The sequence below is a fragment of the Meriones unguiculatus genome, chromosome 8 (assembly GCF_030254825.1).
Source record: "Meriones unguiculatus strain TT.TT164.6M chromosome 8, Bangor_MerUng_6.1, whole genome shotgun sequence".
In the NCBI taxonomy this organism is placed as follows: domain Eukaryota; kingdom Metazoa; phylum Chordata; class Mammalia; order Rodentia; family Muridae; genus Meriones; species Meriones unguiculatus.
In genome coordinates this window covers 20,172,201-20,192,231 of record NC_083356.1, presented here as the reverse complement: position 1 = coordinate 20,192,231, position 20,031 = coordinate 20,172,201, and the positions used below count along the sequence as shown (strand labels likewise).

Here is a 20,031-nt window from a genome sequence, read left to right as displayed (position 1 = left end):
CACTGGGCTCCTGGGGCCAGCTAAAGTTACTGGCCCGGCACCTTCGCCCATTGAGCAGCCGCACCATCCCCGTCAGGATTCTCTTTGTTCGCTTGTTTGTTCTGAGACAGAGTGTCAGTGTAGCTCTAGTTGTCCTGAATGTCACAGAGATCCACCTGCCTTTGGGATTAAAGGTGCTACCATTACTACCATGCCTGGCTGAGCCATTATTCTCCGTAGTTTGACGGGTAAAAGTACTAGATACCGGAAAGTATTAATCAATCTAATAAGTTTATTTACAAGTTTAAAGGAAAAAAACCTGCATTGGAGTTGTATCTCATAGTGTCTCACTTGCCTGGCATGTCCAAGGCCACATGTTCAACCCCAGCACTGTCAGACAAACCAGGAAATGTTGAGCTTTAATTCCATACACTGAATATAAGTAATAGAGAGTGTTTAATTTTTCAAATAATTGAAGCATATACTGTTGTAATTAAGTATTTCCCATGCACTGTACATTTAATGACAAGTTTATTTTTAAAATGTTTGGCCTAAGCTGAGTCCAGGAGAGAGGGAAAAGTTTGGCCTGGAGCTGGGTGTCATGGCACACACCTGTAATCCCAGTGCTCAGAGAGGCAAAGGCAGGTGGATCTCTGAGTTCGAGGCCAGCCTGGTCTACCAAATGAGTACAGGACAACCAAGGCTACACAAAGAAACTATGCCTCAAAAAAAGAGTTAAAAAAAAATCCAAACTTAAATAAAGCTTTAGTTTCATCTGTCACTTTCATAAGAACACTGACGTTTATGACAGAAAACTATGTATCTCCCAGAGTATCACACCCCTTTCAAAGAATGACATTTCCAGTGATTTATGTCAAACCCAGTAGATGCTTCAGTCTTGCGAAAGTGTCGCCCAGTCTTTCAGGATTCCACGCAATAGATTTCATAGTTTTGTCTTTCTCAACATATTTCTTGTTGTTATGCTGTTTGGGTTTTAGAAGGAATAAGAGCCTCGCGTGTGCTAGACAAGTATTCCACCGTTGAGCTGTTTCCAGTTCTGATACATCCTGCCGCTGAAGTGCACCTTCAGCCTGTGCGGCTGTTAAACTTATTTCTGCCTTCCCTTTTTAAGCTGAGACGAGCATGGTTTGGTATGACTGGATGAAGCCTTCTCATGCTCAACTCCACTCTGACTACATGCAGCATCTAACTGAAGCCAAAGCCAGAAGCAATAACAAGGTTCGGAGCGTCCAACAGCTGATACAGCACCTACGGCTAGTTAAGTCTCCTGCAGAAATCAAGAGAATGCAGATTGCTGGGAAGCTGACCTCAGAGGTATGGCTGCTATTAAAAGTTCTTTGTCGGATCACAAAACTCAAGCTTTTCACCTTCAGTGGCCCCTTGAATGTCATATGCCGTTGTGTGACCTCACAGGTCACATGTATCTACCTTCTTCAGTGTGTTTCGTGAACACATAAGCATGCTCAGTGCCTCGCAAGGTAACATGAAGCTGCTTCGATGAAAACTGATCTCTGTAGTGACAATTTTGGAATCTTGTTTTCTTTAAAAACACAGAAATACTATAAGAATGTGCTTTAGTTTTAATCCCAGATATATATGGATGTGGGGCTGCTTTAGACTGTCCGAAGCAGCAGATCATGAGTTGCCTTGTGCTCTAGCAGAGGCATGGTTTTGACAGCTGCAGATAGTGTCTATGATTGTGTGATGTTTGGAATTCTGGGAACTTTTCAGAGGGTATATAAATGCTAGGGCCCCGAGAGCCATGGCGGGTGGTTGTGGGTTCAGGGGGTTTGATTGTAGTTTGTTAGTAGTCTTGCTCAAAGAAGAAGCAAAAGGAAGAAATTAGATTCATGAATATCTCTTTTTTTTTCACTCCTCTGTCCTCCTTTCTCTATCTAGTGATAGGGGAATGAAACAAGGCAGGAGGTTTCAGATAAAGGGTGGGGAAAAGAAGAACCCACAAAGCAACAAAAACCAGATTACAAGCAAAGAAGAAACAAAAAGAAATTAGATTCAGGGATCTCTATCTCTCTCTCCCTTCTATCCTTTCTCTCCTATCTGGTGATAGGGACTGAAACTCTGTAGATAAAAGGTGGGAAACAGAGAACCCACAAAGCAGCAAAACCCAGCTACAGGTCTTTATGCATTAGTGTTAGTTGTTGCCTCTTTGGAACAACATGACTAATTGAATCAGAGTTTGGTTGCTGACAGAGGCTCAGGATACCTAATGACAGTGTTTACTAACCTAGTTCATTATGTGTGCTCTTAGACTTAGGATGGGATTAGGTTGCAACACACCCGTCATTGGAAGCATTGCACACTGGTGATATATGGTAGACATCTGGCCTAGTGAGCATCGTAGCTATCCTTGAGAGCTTGTGGCTGAGAGCTAGGGCTCACTGCCACTGCTCAGCACAGTGAGAAAGACCACACTCTCATGTCTCACTCAAAAAAATCTAAATTTAGAGATTAGAAGTATAGTTTCTACTGAGTGCATATTAATACATACACCATAAGATACTTGAAAAGGACGTTAAACCATGAAATAAGATACTTACATAAGGCACAAAATAACAAGAACAAACATATGAAGGTGTGTAGAGGCCAGACCTCTCCTGCAGCGTGAGATCCAGAGCTAGGTGCACCCTCATTGTCCTCCATGCCTTAGGGCTAAGCAGGATCATTTTCTTTCATAAATCAGATATTTGTAGAAATGTATTCTCTCACAGTTCATCCTTCAGGCTCAAGTTAGGTCGCCAAAATGGTCAGTTTCTGATGAGTCCACTCTTCCTGTCTTTCAGACAGCCAACTTCTTGCTATGTCCTTACATGAGGTGAGTGCCTTTTCCTTAGGCCTTAGTCCTATCAGATTAAAGATCCACCCTTATGGCCTCACTTGACCTTAATTACCCCCGTCTCAGTAACTTGTTCTATTGCTGTGAAGAGACACCATGACCAAGGCAATTCTTACAAAAGAAAGCATTTTACTGGGGGCTTGCTTACAGTTTCAGAGATAGTCCATGATCATCATGGTACGAAGCACACAGGAATGGCACTGGAGTAGTAGCTAAGAGAGTTACATCCTAATTTGTAGGCAGCAGGCAGAGACACTGGGCCTGGTGTGAGCTTTTGAAACCTCAAAGCCCATTCCCAGCAACAGGCCTTCTGTACCAGACCACACCTCCTTATCCTTCCCAAACAGTTCACCGGCCGGGGACTAAGCCTACAAATATATGAGCCTATGGGGGCCATTCTCATTCAGACCACCACATCCCCTAAAGACTCTGTCTGCATTTGCAGGTCCATGGTGGCCCAGCACATGAATTTTGAGAGAGTGTAATTCCATTCATAGCACTTGCACAGACTACCAGAATTAGGGGCCCCAAGATACAGTCACCATGTGGGATTTTTTACTTTGTCACACAGATGGGTAAAGCTCTCCAGGGGTTTTGTTTTTTGTTAATCGAGTATTAATTTCACTGAGTACTAACAAACTGATACAGACTATTTTTAAAAACAAACAAACCCCAGTTCTTTATTGTGATAAAATAAAAAATTAACCATATTAACACAAACTTGTTTTCTGAAACTGGTTCTCACTTTATAGTACCATAGCCAACTCATACTAGTCTTGTTTTTTTGTTTTGTTTTGTTTTTGTTTTTGTTTTAATTTCTTTACTATTAATTACTTTTTGTTTTTTAATATACAGGGTCTCACTGTGTAGACCTGGCTGATCTGGAACTCTCAGTGAAGCCCAGGCTGACCTCAAACTTGCAGAGATCCACTTGCTGTGCCTTCCAAGTGCTGGGATTACAGGTGTAATCAAGTGCCATGCCCCACTGCACTAGTAATTTTTTAAGTGTATAGTATTTCATTGTTATATATCATAGCCATCATTCCTCCTCGGAGCTTTTTATCATCCCGTACTAAAACAGTATATGCATTAAACAATAACTCCGTCTCTCCTCCTCTATCCCATATTAACAGAATTATACAATATTTTTAGCCTTTTGTGTCTGGCTTATTTCTAGTTTAATGTCTTTAAGGTTCATCTATGTTGTAGCACACATATCAAAATTTTGTTTTGTTTGGGTGAATTGTTTGTTTTTGATTCTTAAGACAGGGTTTCTCTGTGTAGCCCTGGTTGCTCTGAAACTCACTCTGTAGACCAGGCTGGCCACAAACTCAGAGATCCACCTGCCTCTGCCTCCCAAGTGCTGGGATTAAAGGCGTGGGCCACCACTGCCCAGATGTAATTTTTTGTCATTATATTTTAGCTCTTTTATCTTAATCACAATTAATGGCTAGCTACACAATATTCAGTCACATTATTGTTACTATGTGTTTTCAAGTATTTCCATAGGTTGTTTCCCAATATATCCTTCCTAAGAAACTACAGTCAAGAGGACTAGAGAGATGACCGGGTTAAGAGCACTGGCTGCTCTTCCAGGGATCCTAAGTTTAATTCCCAGCAACCACATGTTGGCTCACAACCATCTGTAATGAGATCTCGTGTCCTCTTCTGGCATGTAGCTGTACACAAAGGCAGAGCACTTTATACATAATAAATAAAATCTTTAAAAAAAAGAAAGAAAACTATAGACAAAACAAATCTGGTCTCATTTCTATTTTTTTGTATATAGCCAGAAAGTTCTTGTTAGGTTATGTATACCTATTACATAGAGGAGATTTGTAATCCTTCACCCTGAAGGGCATCTGAATCAAAGCCAAAAAAAATATTGTTCTGATGCAGTAAGCATTGCTCCCACACAGAACATTTCTTGAGCTTTTGTAGCACCCATTGATTGGTTTTTATCACCACAGCAATAATCTTGCCCTTTTTTTCATTTATTATTTATTCATTTATTATTTTTAGTTTACTCTTATTTCCTCTATTTGTAATAGAGAGAAACATGCCATGGTGCATTTGAGGAGGTAAGAGGATGACTGGTGAGATTCAGTTGTCTCCTTCCACCATGTGGGTTCTGCAATCAAACTCGGATCTGTTAGTTTTAGTGACAAGCACCTTTACCCACTGAGCCACCTCTCTGGACTTTGTGGTCTATGTTTAACTTCTACAGAAGGTTAATGATGTATTTGTCAGCCTCAGTAACAGTCTCCAAAAAGCAGTGTTACTTGTTTGAGAGTAACATGCGGCAGGAATGTTTAGTGAGCTGGGAGTGCATCCAATGTTACGGCAAAGGGAAACTTTTTCAAGGCAAAAGCAAAGATTGTGCAACATTTTGAAGCAATAAGCCTTGTCCACAAGAATGAGTAACGGGGTTAGTGCCAATCTGAGGTTAGATAGGCAAGTTTTGCAGGAGTATGTTTTACATAAGATTGCAGTGACCTTTTGAAAGTTTGTGGTTCTGGTAATCCTTTCTGATAGGTATTAGACAGTCATGCATGAGACCCTTTCTTTTTTATTATTATGTGCACATGGTGCAGTGTGCTTATGGAGAATCATAAGACAATTTATGATATTCTCTTCTTTACATAGAAATTTTTACATCCATTCGAGGGTTTGCGTATCAAGCACCTTTACCCACTGTCGTCTCACTGGTCCTTGTCTTATTTTTTAGTTAGGACTGAATTAAGCAACTTCTTTTGATTTTGATGACTTTAACAGTATGCATAGTGAAATGGTTACTACAATCAAGTATATCATCAATTTTAACCCTATTTTCCAGTGATGTAGACATTCTGGTTTCACCATTAAGCTACTCCACTGCTATCATTGCACAGATTGATTGCTGACAGGACACGTTTTATTAACACTTTGTGCTCTGCTGGGACCAGTGCAAGATGTCACTGATGAGCACGATGCTGATGAATTTCTTTCACTGCTGTCACAGACTTGATCACCATGTCAAGAGATCACATGAGACATAACCTTGTTGCTTCCAGTCTCCTTGAGCTTCTTGACAGAGGGTTTCTTTCATGAGTTTCAGCAGCCTTCCAAACTGCCATAGAGGTTTTCAAAGAACACTTTCCTTCATAAAGGAGCTCCGTCTTTCCTCCCTCCCTCCCTCCTTCCTCTCCTCCTCTCTCTTCTTTATGTGAACAGTTGTTTAACTGCCATGGGCACACAGTGAATGGCAAGAAGGACCATGTGTCCCTCGCTCCTGTGACAGCGCATGTAGGTGCTCCACTGTCCAGTTATTCATGCTCCACGTCTGCTTATCACGCCATTTGCCAGTCTGGTGACAGTGGCCCAAGTGAGCATTCACACAAGTGGTTAGGGCCCTTATTTTTGCCTAGTTCTTTGACCAGCTCTGAAGGCAACATGTGTTTTAGCTTAGTGGTCACTTTCTTCTTCTTCCATTGAGATGCCCTCTTCTGAACTCCAGGCTTGGTCAGGCGGCAGAAGGAATAAAAGGAAATTGTAGTAAGGCTCTTGATAAATACGTCATTGCTCTGTGGATCCAGGTGAGCTCTTGCTTAGCCTGATCAGCCTATTTCTGTTTAAAGCAAGGGCTCTCACTCATTGCTGAGCATACTGATGGGTACCTTGGGGCAGGGTGGGGGGAGGGCAAAGGCAGGCAGATATCTGTGAGTTCAAGGCCAGCCTGAACTACATACCAAGTTCCAGGCCAGCCAGAGCTACTTTGTGAGATCTTGTCTAAAGAGAAAGAAATGGTACTCCTTTAAAACTAAAACTCCCAGAAAACATTTTTTTTTTTTACAGGGGTTTATCAAGTGTTGTATATAGTGACCTAGAAAGTGGCTTCTTTCCTTCACTGACAACTCTTTGATCCCTGATTTCTCATAGTGTTGCAGCACCACTTATTACTGATTAATTTCAGTTGTATCACAGTTCATCATTACTGTGATGTTACTGTGGCCTGTTTTGGTTAGCGCTCCACCTGCTAACTAAAGAGAGAAGCTCATCGCAGGGACCCTTAGCTTAATTTCAGCCATTGCTACACCCTGAGCATTTAGCAGAGCTGTTACCAATTATCATTTTCCTTCCAGTCCATTTTTCCAGCTCCTTAAGGTTTCCAAACACCACTAACTTCATTGTATCTGCTACTTCAAACCTAATTGTGGGAGGTTCACTGAAAAAAAAAAAAAATTTTTTTTTTTTTTTTTTTTTGAGACAGGATTTCCCTGTGTAGCCCTGGCATGGCCCCCATGCCCAGCTGGGAAAGGGTGCTTTTTATTTGAACTCCAGTATTTTGAATGACTCACAGACTCACAGACAACATAAGTCTGTATTCATTTCCTCCTCCATCTCTTTGCAGGCTTTCATAGAAACCATGTTTGCCAGTAAAGCTCCAGTAGACGAAGCCTTTCTTTATGCGAAGGTGAGCTTCAGGTAGTGGGAAAGGTCCGGTTGGGGCAAATGCATGGTGAGTTCATGGTTCACGGGTATCGTGAGTTGGCTTGCGGGCAGGTGTAAGGTGATGGCATCTTCTCAAACGTTACTGTTAACTTTTATGCGTGTAACACACACAGTGTTGTATTGAAGAAGAGTGCAGAGCAGAGCCAATGAAGACCCCCCACTGAAAGGAGACCCAACACTGGGCGCATGTAAAAGAAGAAAAGGTCTGAGGCAGCACTTGGGTGGGGCCAGTGGGACAGCCTCAGAGTCTGCGAAAGGTGGCAGAATTTACAATTTCCCAGCATCCTTTCCCACTTACCCCAGAGCGTTTAGGTTGGTAATTATTTCTAAGACTGAAATTAGCCATTTAGAGGTATTGTTAAAAATACAAGCCATATCTTGGTTGTTTAGCTAATAAAAATAGCCTGATATGTGTTTGTGGACTCAGCCTTCTTTACAGATTTTCTGTCTTCTTCTGGACTTACTTTGAAAACCACTGGAAGCTTAAATTACAGGAGATTAAATAATAAGGTCGAGGCCAGATGTATTGGTATGTGTCAAATTCCAGCACTTAGGAAGTATCTACATGACAATCAGGAAGGAATTCTGGAACATCCTCAGCTGTATAGTAAGTTTGAAGTTAACCTGGGCTACATGAGCTCATGTCTCAAAAAATACCTATGTATAGTAAAGTTGGATAACAGGATTGATGTAAGAGGGTATTTACAGACTAGAAAGTACAGCAGGTAAGAGGTAAAGAAACGTGGGCGTTGATGCCATAAAATATTTGTTAAGTATGGCCAGTCTTCCAGTGATGACCCACAGTACACACCTCTGCGGTGGATGAAGACAGCCTGGACTGGGACAGGTCCGCAGAAATTATGTGAGTCAAATATTGTTGTTTTTCAGTTTGAATTTGAGTGCCGGGCCCGAGGTGCGGACATCTTAGCCTACCCGCCTGTGGTTGCAGGTGGTAACCGCTCCAACACTTTGCACTATGTGAAGAATAATCAGCTCATCAAGGTAATCAGAATGCCCTTGCATTCTGCTCTGGAGAGGACCAGGATCCCCAATAGAGAACTTGCTACCTTTCCCTTCACAAATGGAGTGCCATTTAAAAACACTTTATTATTTATAAAATGGTTTTTTAGATATAATTTCATTAGTCTTTGAAGTAGCCCTGTTAAGTAAGAACAGTTACTAGTATGCTTGCTTAGTGGATAAAACAATAAGCATTAATCATTAGCAAGCGATGGTGCGCAGGCAGCATCTGAGGCTGCAGCTGGATGGATCCAGGCAGATTGCCTCCCTTGCAGTGTGTATGGGACTATCCAAGCTGGTGTTTTCCTTTGTGGGCTTCCTCTCACTACTACTTCAGGATCTTCTTTGTTTCAGGCATTTGTTTATTGTGGTGGTAATCGTGTCTTTGTTTTCTCTTTTTGTTTGGTTGGTGGGAGTGGTGTTTTAGAAACAGGGTTTGATGGCACCCTGACTGGCCTTGAACCCAATGTGTAGCCAAGAATGACCCAGAACCTTCCTCTGTGCCTCTCCCTCTCTGCAGCTGGGATTACAGGTAGATGCCATGAGACCCCATTCTGTGCAGTGCCGGGGGTGGACCCCAAGGCTTTGTGCACCCTAGGCAAGCACTCTGCTGAGCTACATTCTAGTCTATACCTTAATTTTCTTTATTTTACCACTAATATATATTTAGATAATTTGATTTTGTTTAATTTTTAACTTTATAAATTTCAGAGACTGTTTGGGGGCACAGTGGCGATGTTGGCAGGGTCCTACTCCGTAGCCCAAGCTAGCTTAGGATTCTCTTATATAGCCCATGCTGGCCTTAAACTTGGAGTGACCCTCCTGCCTCCATCTCCCAGGTAATGGCATTATAGCCTGCACCACCATACCCAGCTTTGAAACCATGTGTTCGTAGCTTCTGGACAGCAGTCCTACTGACAAACAGCTGCCTTTAGTTCACTGCTCTAGAACAACAAAATGTGGTCTAAAGGGTTAAATAAATTTTCATGAGACTACTAAGATATCGGTCACAAGTATATAGTAGAGCAACCTAGAAACTTTGTGACATGATATCCAATAGCATGAATGCCAAGGCCATTCTAAGACTCGCCACCTTTCCTACCGAAGTAAACAGAAATTCATGAAAATTAAAACATTGCAACAGTTTAGTTTTTTATTTAGAAACATATCATTTTTCACAAAAAAAAAAAAAATGTTGCTTGTACTGTAGTTTGAGGAGTGGAATTTAAAAGTCTAACCCTGTGGCCCAGGCTGTCTTCAAACTCCTAAGCTCTTAACTGCCAAAGACATTTAGACGAGAAGAAACAATTTGCAATTGGGAGATTGCTACCTCCTGTAGTGAGAATTCTGGAATTTTGATATCTTAAAAAACACAGAAATACTGTTTTAATCCTAGATGTAGGGATGTGGGGCTGCTTCACAGCAGCTTTGATTTGCCTTGTTCTCTGGCAGAGGCATGGTTTTGCAAGCTGCAGATAGTTTCTGTAATTCTGTGATGTTCAGAATTCTGGGGATTTCTCAGGGAGTATATAAATGCTAGAGCCCTGATAGATAAGGTGGGTAGTTGTTGGTTATTCAGAGGGATTGGTTGTGGTTTGTTAGTAGTCATGCTCAAAGAAGAAAAAAGAAATTAGATTTAAGGATCTCTCTGTCTCTTTCTTCCCTCTATCCTGCTTTCTCTCCTGTCTAGTGGCAGGGGTGAAGTGAGGGTTGGGGGGTAAAGGGTGGGGAAAAGAAGAACCCACAAAAACCAGCTACAACCTCCTCCCCTTTTATTTTTTGTTCCAGGATGGTGAAATGGTGCTTCTTGATGGAGGTTGTGAGTCTTCCTGCTACGTGAGCGACATCACCCGGACATGGCCTGTCAACGGCAGGTAGGGACTCTGCAGAGTAACATGCCCCCTGGCGTCTCAGCATTTGAGTTAGCGTAGAGATGTAACTGGACTAAGGGCCTCTTGGAGGTCAAGGTAGCGATCTTTACGAAGCTTCTTACTGGTTTGTTGTTGTTGTGGGGTTTTGTTTTGTTTTGGCCGTTTTGCTCATTATGTAGCATAGAAAGGCACATAGAAAGACTTAACACAAGAACTTCGTGCACTTTGTCTTGGTATATACAGCTGTGAGTTTTGTTGTTGCTTTTTTCCTTCTCATTACAAGGCTTTATTCAAGGTACAATAGAATATTCTCATGGGTAGAATATCCTCATGTCACACATAATTATAAAAGCTCAACAAAATATTAAAAACAATTTGAAGGTACTAAAGAGTATCTACTATAGGGAAAAACTGTAAATCTTTTGTTGTTGTTTTGTTTTGTTTTATATGTATGGGTATTTTGCTTGCATGTATTGTGTCAATACATGCAGAAACCAGAAGAGGGCATTGGATCCCCTGAAACTGGAGTTATAGACAATTGTGAGCCATCATGTAGGCACTGAGAGTCAAACCCAGGTCCTCTGGAAGAGCAGCCAGTTCTCTTAACCACTGAGCCATCTCTATAAATCTTAACTAGAGTGAGCTGGGAGTGGTGGCTCATACCTGTAATCCCAGCACTCAGTAGGCAGAGGCGAGCAAATTGCTATGAGTTCAAAGCCAGCCTGGTCTACTGATCGAGTCCAGGATAGCCAAGGCTACACAGAGAAACCCTGTCTCCAAAACAACAACAAAGGAAAAAGGAGAAAGGAGAGAAAAAAAAAAAGAGTTCTTGCTCCTCTTTCGGAAGACTCAGGTTGGGTGGCTCCCAGCTGCCTGTTACTCCAGCTCCAGAGGCCTTATGCAGTCCTGCATTCACATGTACAAATCCTGAGCACAGAGAGCACATAATTTAAAAGAAACATAAATCTTTTTTTTAATCTCCAAATAGTTAGAAAACAATGAGTATGATACAGATGTGGTAGTGTTTCTCTAGCTCCAGGACTCAGGAAGCTGAAGCAGGATGATAAAGAGGTAAAGGCCGGGGGCTAGAGAGATGGCTCAGCAGTTAAGAGCACTTACTGCCGTGTATTAGGACTGAAGTTTGGATCCCAGCAAGCACTTCAGACTGTTCGCGCATGACTGTAATTTAAGTCCTCAGGGATCTCATGCCCCATTTCTGACCTCCATGCGGACACACAATGCACACACTTTTTTTTTTTTAATATAACAGTTCAAGGCCAGCCTGGACTTCATACTGAAACTCTAAATAAAAAATTAACAGAAGCTAGTAAATGCATTCTGCATCACTTGCGGTACACAGCTTCAGTAGCCAAGCAGTGGTGGTGCACATCCTTTAATCCTAGCACTGAGGAGGCAGAGGCAAGCAGATCTCTGAGTTCCTTGAGGCTAACCTGGTCCACAGCTCAAGTTCCAGGACAGCCGGGGATACACAAACCCTATCACAAAAAAAAAAAAAAAAAAAAAAAGGTGGCATCAGCAAAATAAATTGCAATGTATTTCAGATGGAATAGTAATGAAAATACTGTATGTAAATATTAGGAGAATACAACTGAAGCAAAAATTTGTGGCTTTTCTTTTAGTCAGGATCTGACTAAGTAACCCAAGCTATTGCAAGCTTACTGTGTAGCTCAGGGTAGACTCAAAGTTATAATCCTCTTGCCTCAGCCTACTGAGTATTAAGATTACTGGGTTCTATATCACCACGGCCAGTTCAGTTCAGAAGTTCATACACTTTAAATGCTTAAACAGGAAAGGAAAATGATAGGTCCTTGCCTAGTATTCACAGCCTTTTGGTTCAAACCGCAGCACCAGGAAGAAATAAAAAGGAAGAAAACATTTAAATCACTAAAGTAAACCTGGAGAAACTATTGAAGATGACTGTCTGGTAAAACATCTGCCAGGGCTGAGCATCGGACACATAGTACATCCCTTCACTTTCCTGTTCCTAGATTCACGGCGCCGCAGGCAGAACTCTATGAAGCTGTTCTAGAGATCCAGAGAGCTTGCCTGACCCTGTGCGCCCCTGGGGCAAGCTTGGAGAACATGTACAGCACGATGCTCACACTGACAGGACAGAGGCTTAAGGACCTGGGCTTTGCGGAGGCCAGCAAGGACGACGCCTTCAAGGTACCCTCCTCCTCGCCCCAGTCCTGAGCATCCAGCACGCTGCCCAGTCTGTGCCCTGCTTAGACACTGTCTTTTAGTTCTTTAATCCATATAACATGGATTAAAACAAAATGGGTCTGTACTTATTTTTGCCAGAAGATGGCAGCACATTGTGATTCATTGGCTGCTGTAGAGCCAGTGTAGTACTCAGAAACATAAGATGAGGTCTGTACAGGCAGGTGGCAAGGAACACAAACAAGGAGAGAAGGTTAGCTCCTAATCCTTTCCTGGGGGTTCTGCAGGTCAGCAGGAAGGCTGTTTATTGCTTCAGACCTAGCAAAATGCCCAAGGGCTGCCTTTAATGGGTTTTGCCTCCACCTTAATGTAATGGTATCCAATATAACTGCAAATCCTGAACCACACAAACATTAGGCATCTTCCATCTCCAAGTGTAGACTTCCAGGACTCCTACTAGCAAAGAAGTTATAAATTCCCTGTGCTAAGCCAATAAATACACAGTCATACCTGCACCACAATTTGACATAGGATACTTAGGGTCTCTAGAGTAGACTACCCAAGAGAGATGTGCGAGTTATATCTTATATGGGGGAGGGACCATTGAACTCAACAGCTGAAGATGGCTTTTAACTCCCGTTTCTCCTGACTTCACCCACCAAGAGTTAGGATTCCAAGTGTGTGTTCCTATTTTGTGTCTTCCTTTTTAAGATATACGAATTGAAAAGATAATAGAACATTGCTGTCCTCCTTTTCTCCAAAAAGATTTTCCCCCTAGAACTAGGGGTTAAATTGAAGAGCTTATATGTGGTAGGCAGATACCACTGAACTATACCCTTTTGTCAGTTATTGCTGGAATTCCTTTGCTCATGTATAATAAGTTTAACAGTGGGATGGAATGCAGTATTGTAAGTATGCATAGAGGAAGTAACAGTTTGCCAGGCATGGACCTGGTTCAGTGGGTAAAGTACTTCCTAATGCAAACATGACGACCTAGTTCAGATCCCCAGCATCCACAGAAAAGGGCAGGTGTGGCCAGGCATCAGAGCACATGCCTTTAATCCCAGCACTTGGAAGATAGAAACAGGTGGGTCCCTGAGGCCAGCCAGGGCTACACAGAGAAACCCTGTTTCAAAAAAATAAAGCAAACAAACAAACAAAAAAGGTAGATGTCGGGGCTGGAGAGATGGCCCAAAGGTTGGGAGTGCTGGCTGCTCTTCTAGAGGTCCCAAGTTCCCAGCACATACATAAAGGCTCAAAACCACCTGTAACTACAGTTCCAAGGGATCTGACAACCTCTTCAGGCCACTGAGGTCAGGGTCAGGAGGTAGATACAGAATAAACATACATGCTGGTAGGCAAGCACTAGTAAAATTAAGTAAATGTTTTAAAAAGAAGAAGAAAAGAAAGAAAAGACTAAGCATGGCAGCCTGTTCCCATAATCTCAGCACTGAGGTAGACTGGAGAAACCTCCGGGGACTTCCTCACCTTCTAATCTAGCCGCCAAGAGCTTCAAGTTCATCAAGGTGGGGGAATGACAAGATAGGTCCGTGTATATAGTCATGTGACAGCGAGCCCGATGGCCTCAGTTCAGTCCCCGGTGGGAGGTGGAGGAGAGAACCAGCCGAACTCTTCTCCACACACACATTAGGCATGCACACCTACACACAAACACCGTCAACCAGCCGGCCGGTCAGCCAAGACACAAGGGAAGCTCTGCAGAGGGAGACAGCCGCCATTGACTTCTGGCTTCCACAGGCACGTCATGGGCCTGTGTGCCCGCACAGCACATGCACACTCAGGCATACCACACCACACACACCCCCACACAAAAGCTGCAGTTTGTCAGATCTCTTAAGCATTAGTCCAAAGATAGGTTAAACATAAATAACAGAAACGGGTGGCTAACACCACATTCACTGCTTTATAAATGCCAAATTTGCCCTCATAGTACTGTGGTCATTATCTTTTCTAGGCAGCTCGGAAATACTGCCCTCATCATGTTGGCCATTACCTCGGAATGGACGTCCATGACACTCCAGACATGCCTCGATCACTCCCTCTGCAGCCTGGTATGGTGATCACAGTTGAACCAGGTAGGGCATGGGTCAACACCAGAGTATGCATTGCTTAATTTCTTAATTCACATCACACTTTGTTTCATTTGACTCCTGATAAGCAGAGGATGGCCAAATGCTTTCTGTAAGTCGATATTAAGAAATGAATCTTTTTTTTAATCCTGACTTTGCCAGGACCAAGTCATGAGCCGCTATGTGAGTGCTAGGAATTGAATTCAGGACCTCTGGAAAGGCAGTCAGTGCTCTTAACCTCTGAGCTATCTCTCCAGCCCCCACCAGGACCAATTCGTTGCAGTCTCACAGTTAGTAGTGGTCTGTTGCAACATCCTGCTGCCTACAGTGAACTACCCTCCATCATCCCGCGGCTACCTGACTCAGATGAGTGCCTGTTGGGCAGAGTGGAAAGTGAGGTGACCACAGTGGATGCAAAGGTTGTTAACAGAGTTGACTCTTAAGAAAATGGTGCAGCTCGCATTGTAAGAACAGAACCCAGAGTCTGAAATGGCATGCATTATAACAGAAATGTCTGTTTGGTTTTTGGTTTTTGAGGCAGGCTGCTTCCATTGCTGGTCTTTTATTAAGACTGAGGAAGTTTGCAGGTTCTTTTGTTTGATTGGCTGGTTGGTTTTGTTTTTTTTTTTTTCAGAACAGGGCTTCTCTGTGTAGCTCTGACTGTCCCGGAACTCACTCTTTAAAAGGCTGCCCTCGAACTCAGAGATCCAGCTGCCTCTGACTTCATAGAACTCCATGATTAAATTTATGCACTGCCATGTCCGGCTAGTTTTCAGGTTCTTTACTATGCAAAGGCCTAAAATCCACTTGACTTGAGATTTAGGAAGAGTGCCTGGAAACCAGGCATGGTGGTGCATGCCTGTGATCCCAGCACAAAAGACTGGGAGTTCAGAGCCAGCCTTGGTTCCTGAGACTCACGAAAGTCCCTGGGGCATCTAGACTTTTCCAGTAATCTTTTTTCAATAATCTTTTTCCAGTAATCTTTTTTTTTTTAATCTTCATTTTTATTGTATGTAGATGGGTATTTTGCCTATGTGTATATGCACTACATGTGTGCAATGTCTGAAGGCCAGAGAAAGATGTTGCATCCTTTAACTAGAGTTACAGATAGTTGTGAGCCCCTTTGTGGTGCTGGGAATTGAACCCAGTTGTAAGAGCAGCCATCTCTCCAGCTCCTTCTAAATACATACATTTATTTTCTCCTAGCTTGTTTGAAGAAAGAAAAAAAAAACTTTATACTGCCAGTTTTTATGGCTTTGGCTATACCTCTATATTTTAAATGTTTTAATTCACTGTGTCTTTTTTTCCCTTCATTTTTGGAGTTTTTGTTTGTATGGTTTGGCTTGGTTTTTGGTTTTTTGGTGGGACAGGGTTTCTCTGTGTAGCCTTGGCTGTCTTGGAACTCACTTTGTAGACCAGGCTGGCCCTGAACTCACAGAGATCTGCCTGCCTCTGCCTCCAAGGGCTGGGATCACAGCCGCGTGCTGCCTCGCCCAGCTCTTGTATTGGTTTTAGTTTTGATTTAAGCCAAGAATTAACTGATAATCCTACGTCAGCCTCCTAAGTACAGGTGTGTGCCATCACAGCCAACTTCATACTTTATTTTAACTAAATAGCAGAGTATTATTAGGCAACGAAAGATATACATTTATGTAATCTGCTAGTTCCTAATATATATAACATATTTGTAAATTAGTGACTTCCTTGAACCACTAGACCGTGACAGAATCATGATTAGTATTTCCATAGATCAGGGCAGCCTGTAGTCCACTAAAGAAAGCGGCTGTTACCGTAGTAATGCTAGCTAATGAGAGCCACCTGACTGAGCTTCCTGTCCACAGACTGTGTGCATGCTGTTGTTCATGAACTTCTCAGAGCTCTGAGGTACAAGAGTGCAGAACCGTCAGGCACAGACGAGGAAATTGTAACAGCGGTGAACTTGCTTCTAACCCACTGTTATGTCACTGATCATAGCCCTTCTCTCTGTTCTTCAGGCATTTATATTCCAGAGGATGACAGAGATGCCCCAGAGAGGTTTCGAGGTCTCGGAGTGCGGATTGAGGATGATGTGGTGGTGACTGAGGACTCACCTCTTATCCTTTCTGCAGATTGTCCCAAAGAGAGGAATGACATCGAGCAGATCTGCAGCAGGACCTCTTGACCACCGCTGTAGCGTACTTAGAGCCCGGGAGCCAGGCTGGCATCCCTGCCTATGCAAGTAGTCAGTGTCTCTGAGGGGCATTGCACAGCTCTGAGTGGAGATCTTTGTATATGAGGATGCTTTCATGTTAAATAGATGTAAACCTGGAAACGAGAACTCTGGGACAGTCTGTTACTAGGACTTTAGTGACATTAATCTGACAAGTTAACGATCCAGAAAGTTTAACATGTGAATGTAAAATAGGGGTTTGGTTTGGTTTACCCCTACATTTTATTTAACACATTTCAGCCAAGAACTCTCTTCTTTTCCTTTCTGCAATTTTGCTGAGATCCATGTAATATCCTAAGATGGTTGTATAAGGCTCATGTTTAACTTCACCAGTGTTTCTGCCTGTGCTAAAAGCTATCTGTTCATGTTTGAGGTGGCCAATATGAACCTTCCCTGACCTCTGCATCCCTGCTCCAGGTTCTGCACATCTATGGGACCTCTCCAGCCTCAGGGAACACAGGTGTCCTGTAGTCTTTCCACTCAGCACAGTTCAGCAACACCAGCCAACAAAAGAGTCTCGGATCTTTCTTGCCATTTTGGTTACTGAAGACCTGAAAGTATCTTTGTCTCTGTGCAGATCCAGGCCTTGCGCTCTGCTTTCTTCAATTTAAAGAGGATTCTTTCTTCAAGCATCCACCTTCCTTTCCATCATAGGTTCTTTTCTTTGGCAAAAATGTCACTCTGTGCCTGTGTCATTCTCAGTTTGCTTTGATTTGCTTTGTGACAGGATCTTACGTAGCCCAGGCTGACCTCAAACTCAGTATGCAATTGATGCTGGCCTCAAACTGCTGATCTTCCTGCACCATGCCCAGCTCCTGTGGCCAGTGCTACACAGAGAAACCCTGTCTCAAAGCCAAAAAAATTAAAATAAAAAAATAGCACTTAAATGAAGGTACCCTGTCTGGGTATCCAGTATCACATCATGATTTTATGTGTTTATTTCAGAATCTGGTGTTTGTCTCCTATCAGGAAGGCCAGATTTTTTTTTTTTTAATTAAAAAACCTGCAGTAGAAATACTAGAGTCAGGATTAATATCTTCTCATAGTCTCTGAGGCTATGTGCCTCTAATCATAACTTAAAATACTCACACAGGTCAGCAGCATGGCTCAGTGATGAAGGCACTTGCTACCAAGGATGAGTTAAATACCTGGGATGAGTTAAATACGTGGTGACAGGAGAGAACCAGCTCCCTAAGGTTGACCAGTTACCTTCACACTCGTGCTATGACATTTGCATGGACACACACATACAGCAAATACACCAATAGTATTCTCTGTACAGCTGGTGTGGTGGCACACCTCTGTAGTCGCAGCACTTGGAAGGCACAGGCAAGAGGATTGTGGGCTGGAGACCGACCTGGAGCACACAGTAAGACAACCTCCATGTCCCTGTCTGTTTTAACAGTAATGGCTGTGGTCTCTCTCCTCCCTCCCTTCTTCTGCTTATTCTCTTGCTTAAGGGGTAAGCCCAGGTCTTCATAGTCAGGCAAGCGCAGGCACTCACACCCAGCCCTTACTAACTCTTCTCCAGTCGGAAAGGAAAACCTCTCACTGTCAGCATTCTGTCTTAAAATTTAGGCCCTTAAGTCAGAAAGTTTTCACTTTTTCTACTTTTCCAAACATCCATGATACATCCCTTCTTTTGGCTTTGTGAATAATACAGACAGACTGCACCCAGGCATAGTAGTTCATACCTGTAATCACAGCACAAGACTGAAGCAGGAAGATTGCTATGAATCCAAGACTAGCCTGAGCTACAGAGTAAGACCCTGATTCAAAAATGAAAATAAGGGCTGGAAAGACGGCTCAGCCATTAAAAGCTAGGCTCGCAACCATCAATATAAGAGCTCAGTTCCCAAAAATAAAAATAATAATATAGAGACTGCAAGTGGAAAGCGTGGCTGTTGCCTTCTGCTCCCCTGTGTTCAGAGCAGACCATAAGGAAAGCACAGTATGCTCTCCCCTGGGGAAAATGGCACTACCCTCCTCTATACGTGCTCCCAGCAACTCCCGGCAATTCAACAGGCTTGGGGTTTGAGTTGGAACCATCATGACTAGAAGATAATAAATGAAAGTTATCACATATTAAGCCAGGCAGAGGTGCCACGTGCCTTTAATCCCAGCACTCAGCAGAGGCAAGCAGATATGGGAGTTCAAGGCCAGCCTGGTCTACATAGTAAGGTCCAGGACAGCCAGAGCTACATGGAGAGACCCTGTTTCAAAAAACCAAAAGAAAGAAATTTAAGTGGGTGGCCACGCCAGTGATGTGATCAAGAGCCCTGCACAGAAGATGGTTTCACTGTGTGGCTAATATTTTTATTCTTAATTTCCAGAAGTAGCATTTAAGGCCCAAAGTTAAGCAGATTGTGCAAGCTTTAGACCTTGGCAGATCTGAAGCGCTTTCAGATGTTCCTGGGGTAATGAAAAGGCGACCGTGACATCATCAACTCCCACCACTACAACAGAAACCCCTCGTTAAAATCCGCAATGGGAATGGGCTTCTTTGTCCTGAGGAGCTTTGACTATCAGTATTGTATGGACCAGCAGTCACCACTGGACAGGGCATGTGCCCACCAGAACCCAGTAACTGCAGTTGTGATCAGCATTTCTTAATGCTTTGTATGACTTTTGTGCAATTATATATGTTCTCTTTGGACATAGTGCTGTTACTTTTTAATGTCCTTTTCAATGAAAAATGGATATAGCATTTCCCAGTACGGGGAATGCATTTGTTACTGTCATTTTTTAAATATGCTATAAAACTGTACAGGTGGTATGTGTGTTTTACCTTAGCCTTATGGTGGTCTACATGAGAATCATCATCATGGGATCACATGTTAGAACACTTGGTCTCTGGCTAATGGCGCTGTTTGGGAGGTTACAGAACCTCCAGGAGTTAGAGCCTCTTTGGAACAAGTATGCTCCTGGCATCAGGCTGTGAGCGGTATAGCCTTATCCCACTTCCTGTCCTCTCCTTACTTCTTCCTGTATACATATAAAATATAGCCAACCTGCAGCTTCCTGCCACCCTTTCCCCACCATTTGGACTCTAGTCTGAAAACATAAGCCAAAATAAACATTTCCATAAGTTGCTTTCAGTTATAATGTTTTACCACAGCAACAAAACATGACTAATACAAGGCAGTGACGTCTATAGATTTTAAATGTAAGGACATTTTGCTTTACAAAATACTAACTGGTATACAATATGATGAAAGTAAACACAAGGACTGGAGAGATAGCTCAGAGGTTAAAAAGCACTGGTTGTTTTTCCAGAGGTCCTGAGTTCAGTTCCCAGCAACCACATGGTGGCTC

The 20,031-nt window shown here is 42.8% G+C and overlaps 1 protein-coding gene across 3 annotated transcripts in view; it reads left to right on the top strand.

Annotated features, from left to right (window-relative positions):
- The window catches only part of Xpnpep3 (X-prolyl aminopeptidase 3), a 46,759-nt gene extending 27,251 nt beyond the window's left edge, over positions 1–19,508 (top strand). For 2 of the 3 annotated variants that reach the window (XM_021640316.2, XM_021640317.2), the window contains exons 4-10: positions 1,112–1,314; positions 7,245–7,307; positions 8,234–8,347; positions 10,154–10,239; positions 12,246–12,423; positions 14,393–14,513; positions 16,502–19,508. In XM_021640316.2, coding sequence (XP_021495991.1) covers positions 1,112–1,314; positions 7,245–7,307; positions 8,234–8,347; positions 10,154–10,239; positions 12,246–12,423; positions 14,393–14,513; positions 16,502–16,668 — 932 coding nt within the window. In that variant the 3' untranslated portion in view covers positions 16,669–19,508. Of the gene's footprint in view, positions 1–1,111; positions 1,315–7,244; positions 7,308–8,233; positions 8,348–10,153; positions 10,240–12,245; positions 12,424–14,392; positions 14,514–16,501 lie in introns of those variants that run through there. The other variant, XM_060388996.1, reaches the window with a different exon arrangement.
- The last annotated feature ends 523 nt before the right edge of the window (positions 19,509–20,031 follow it).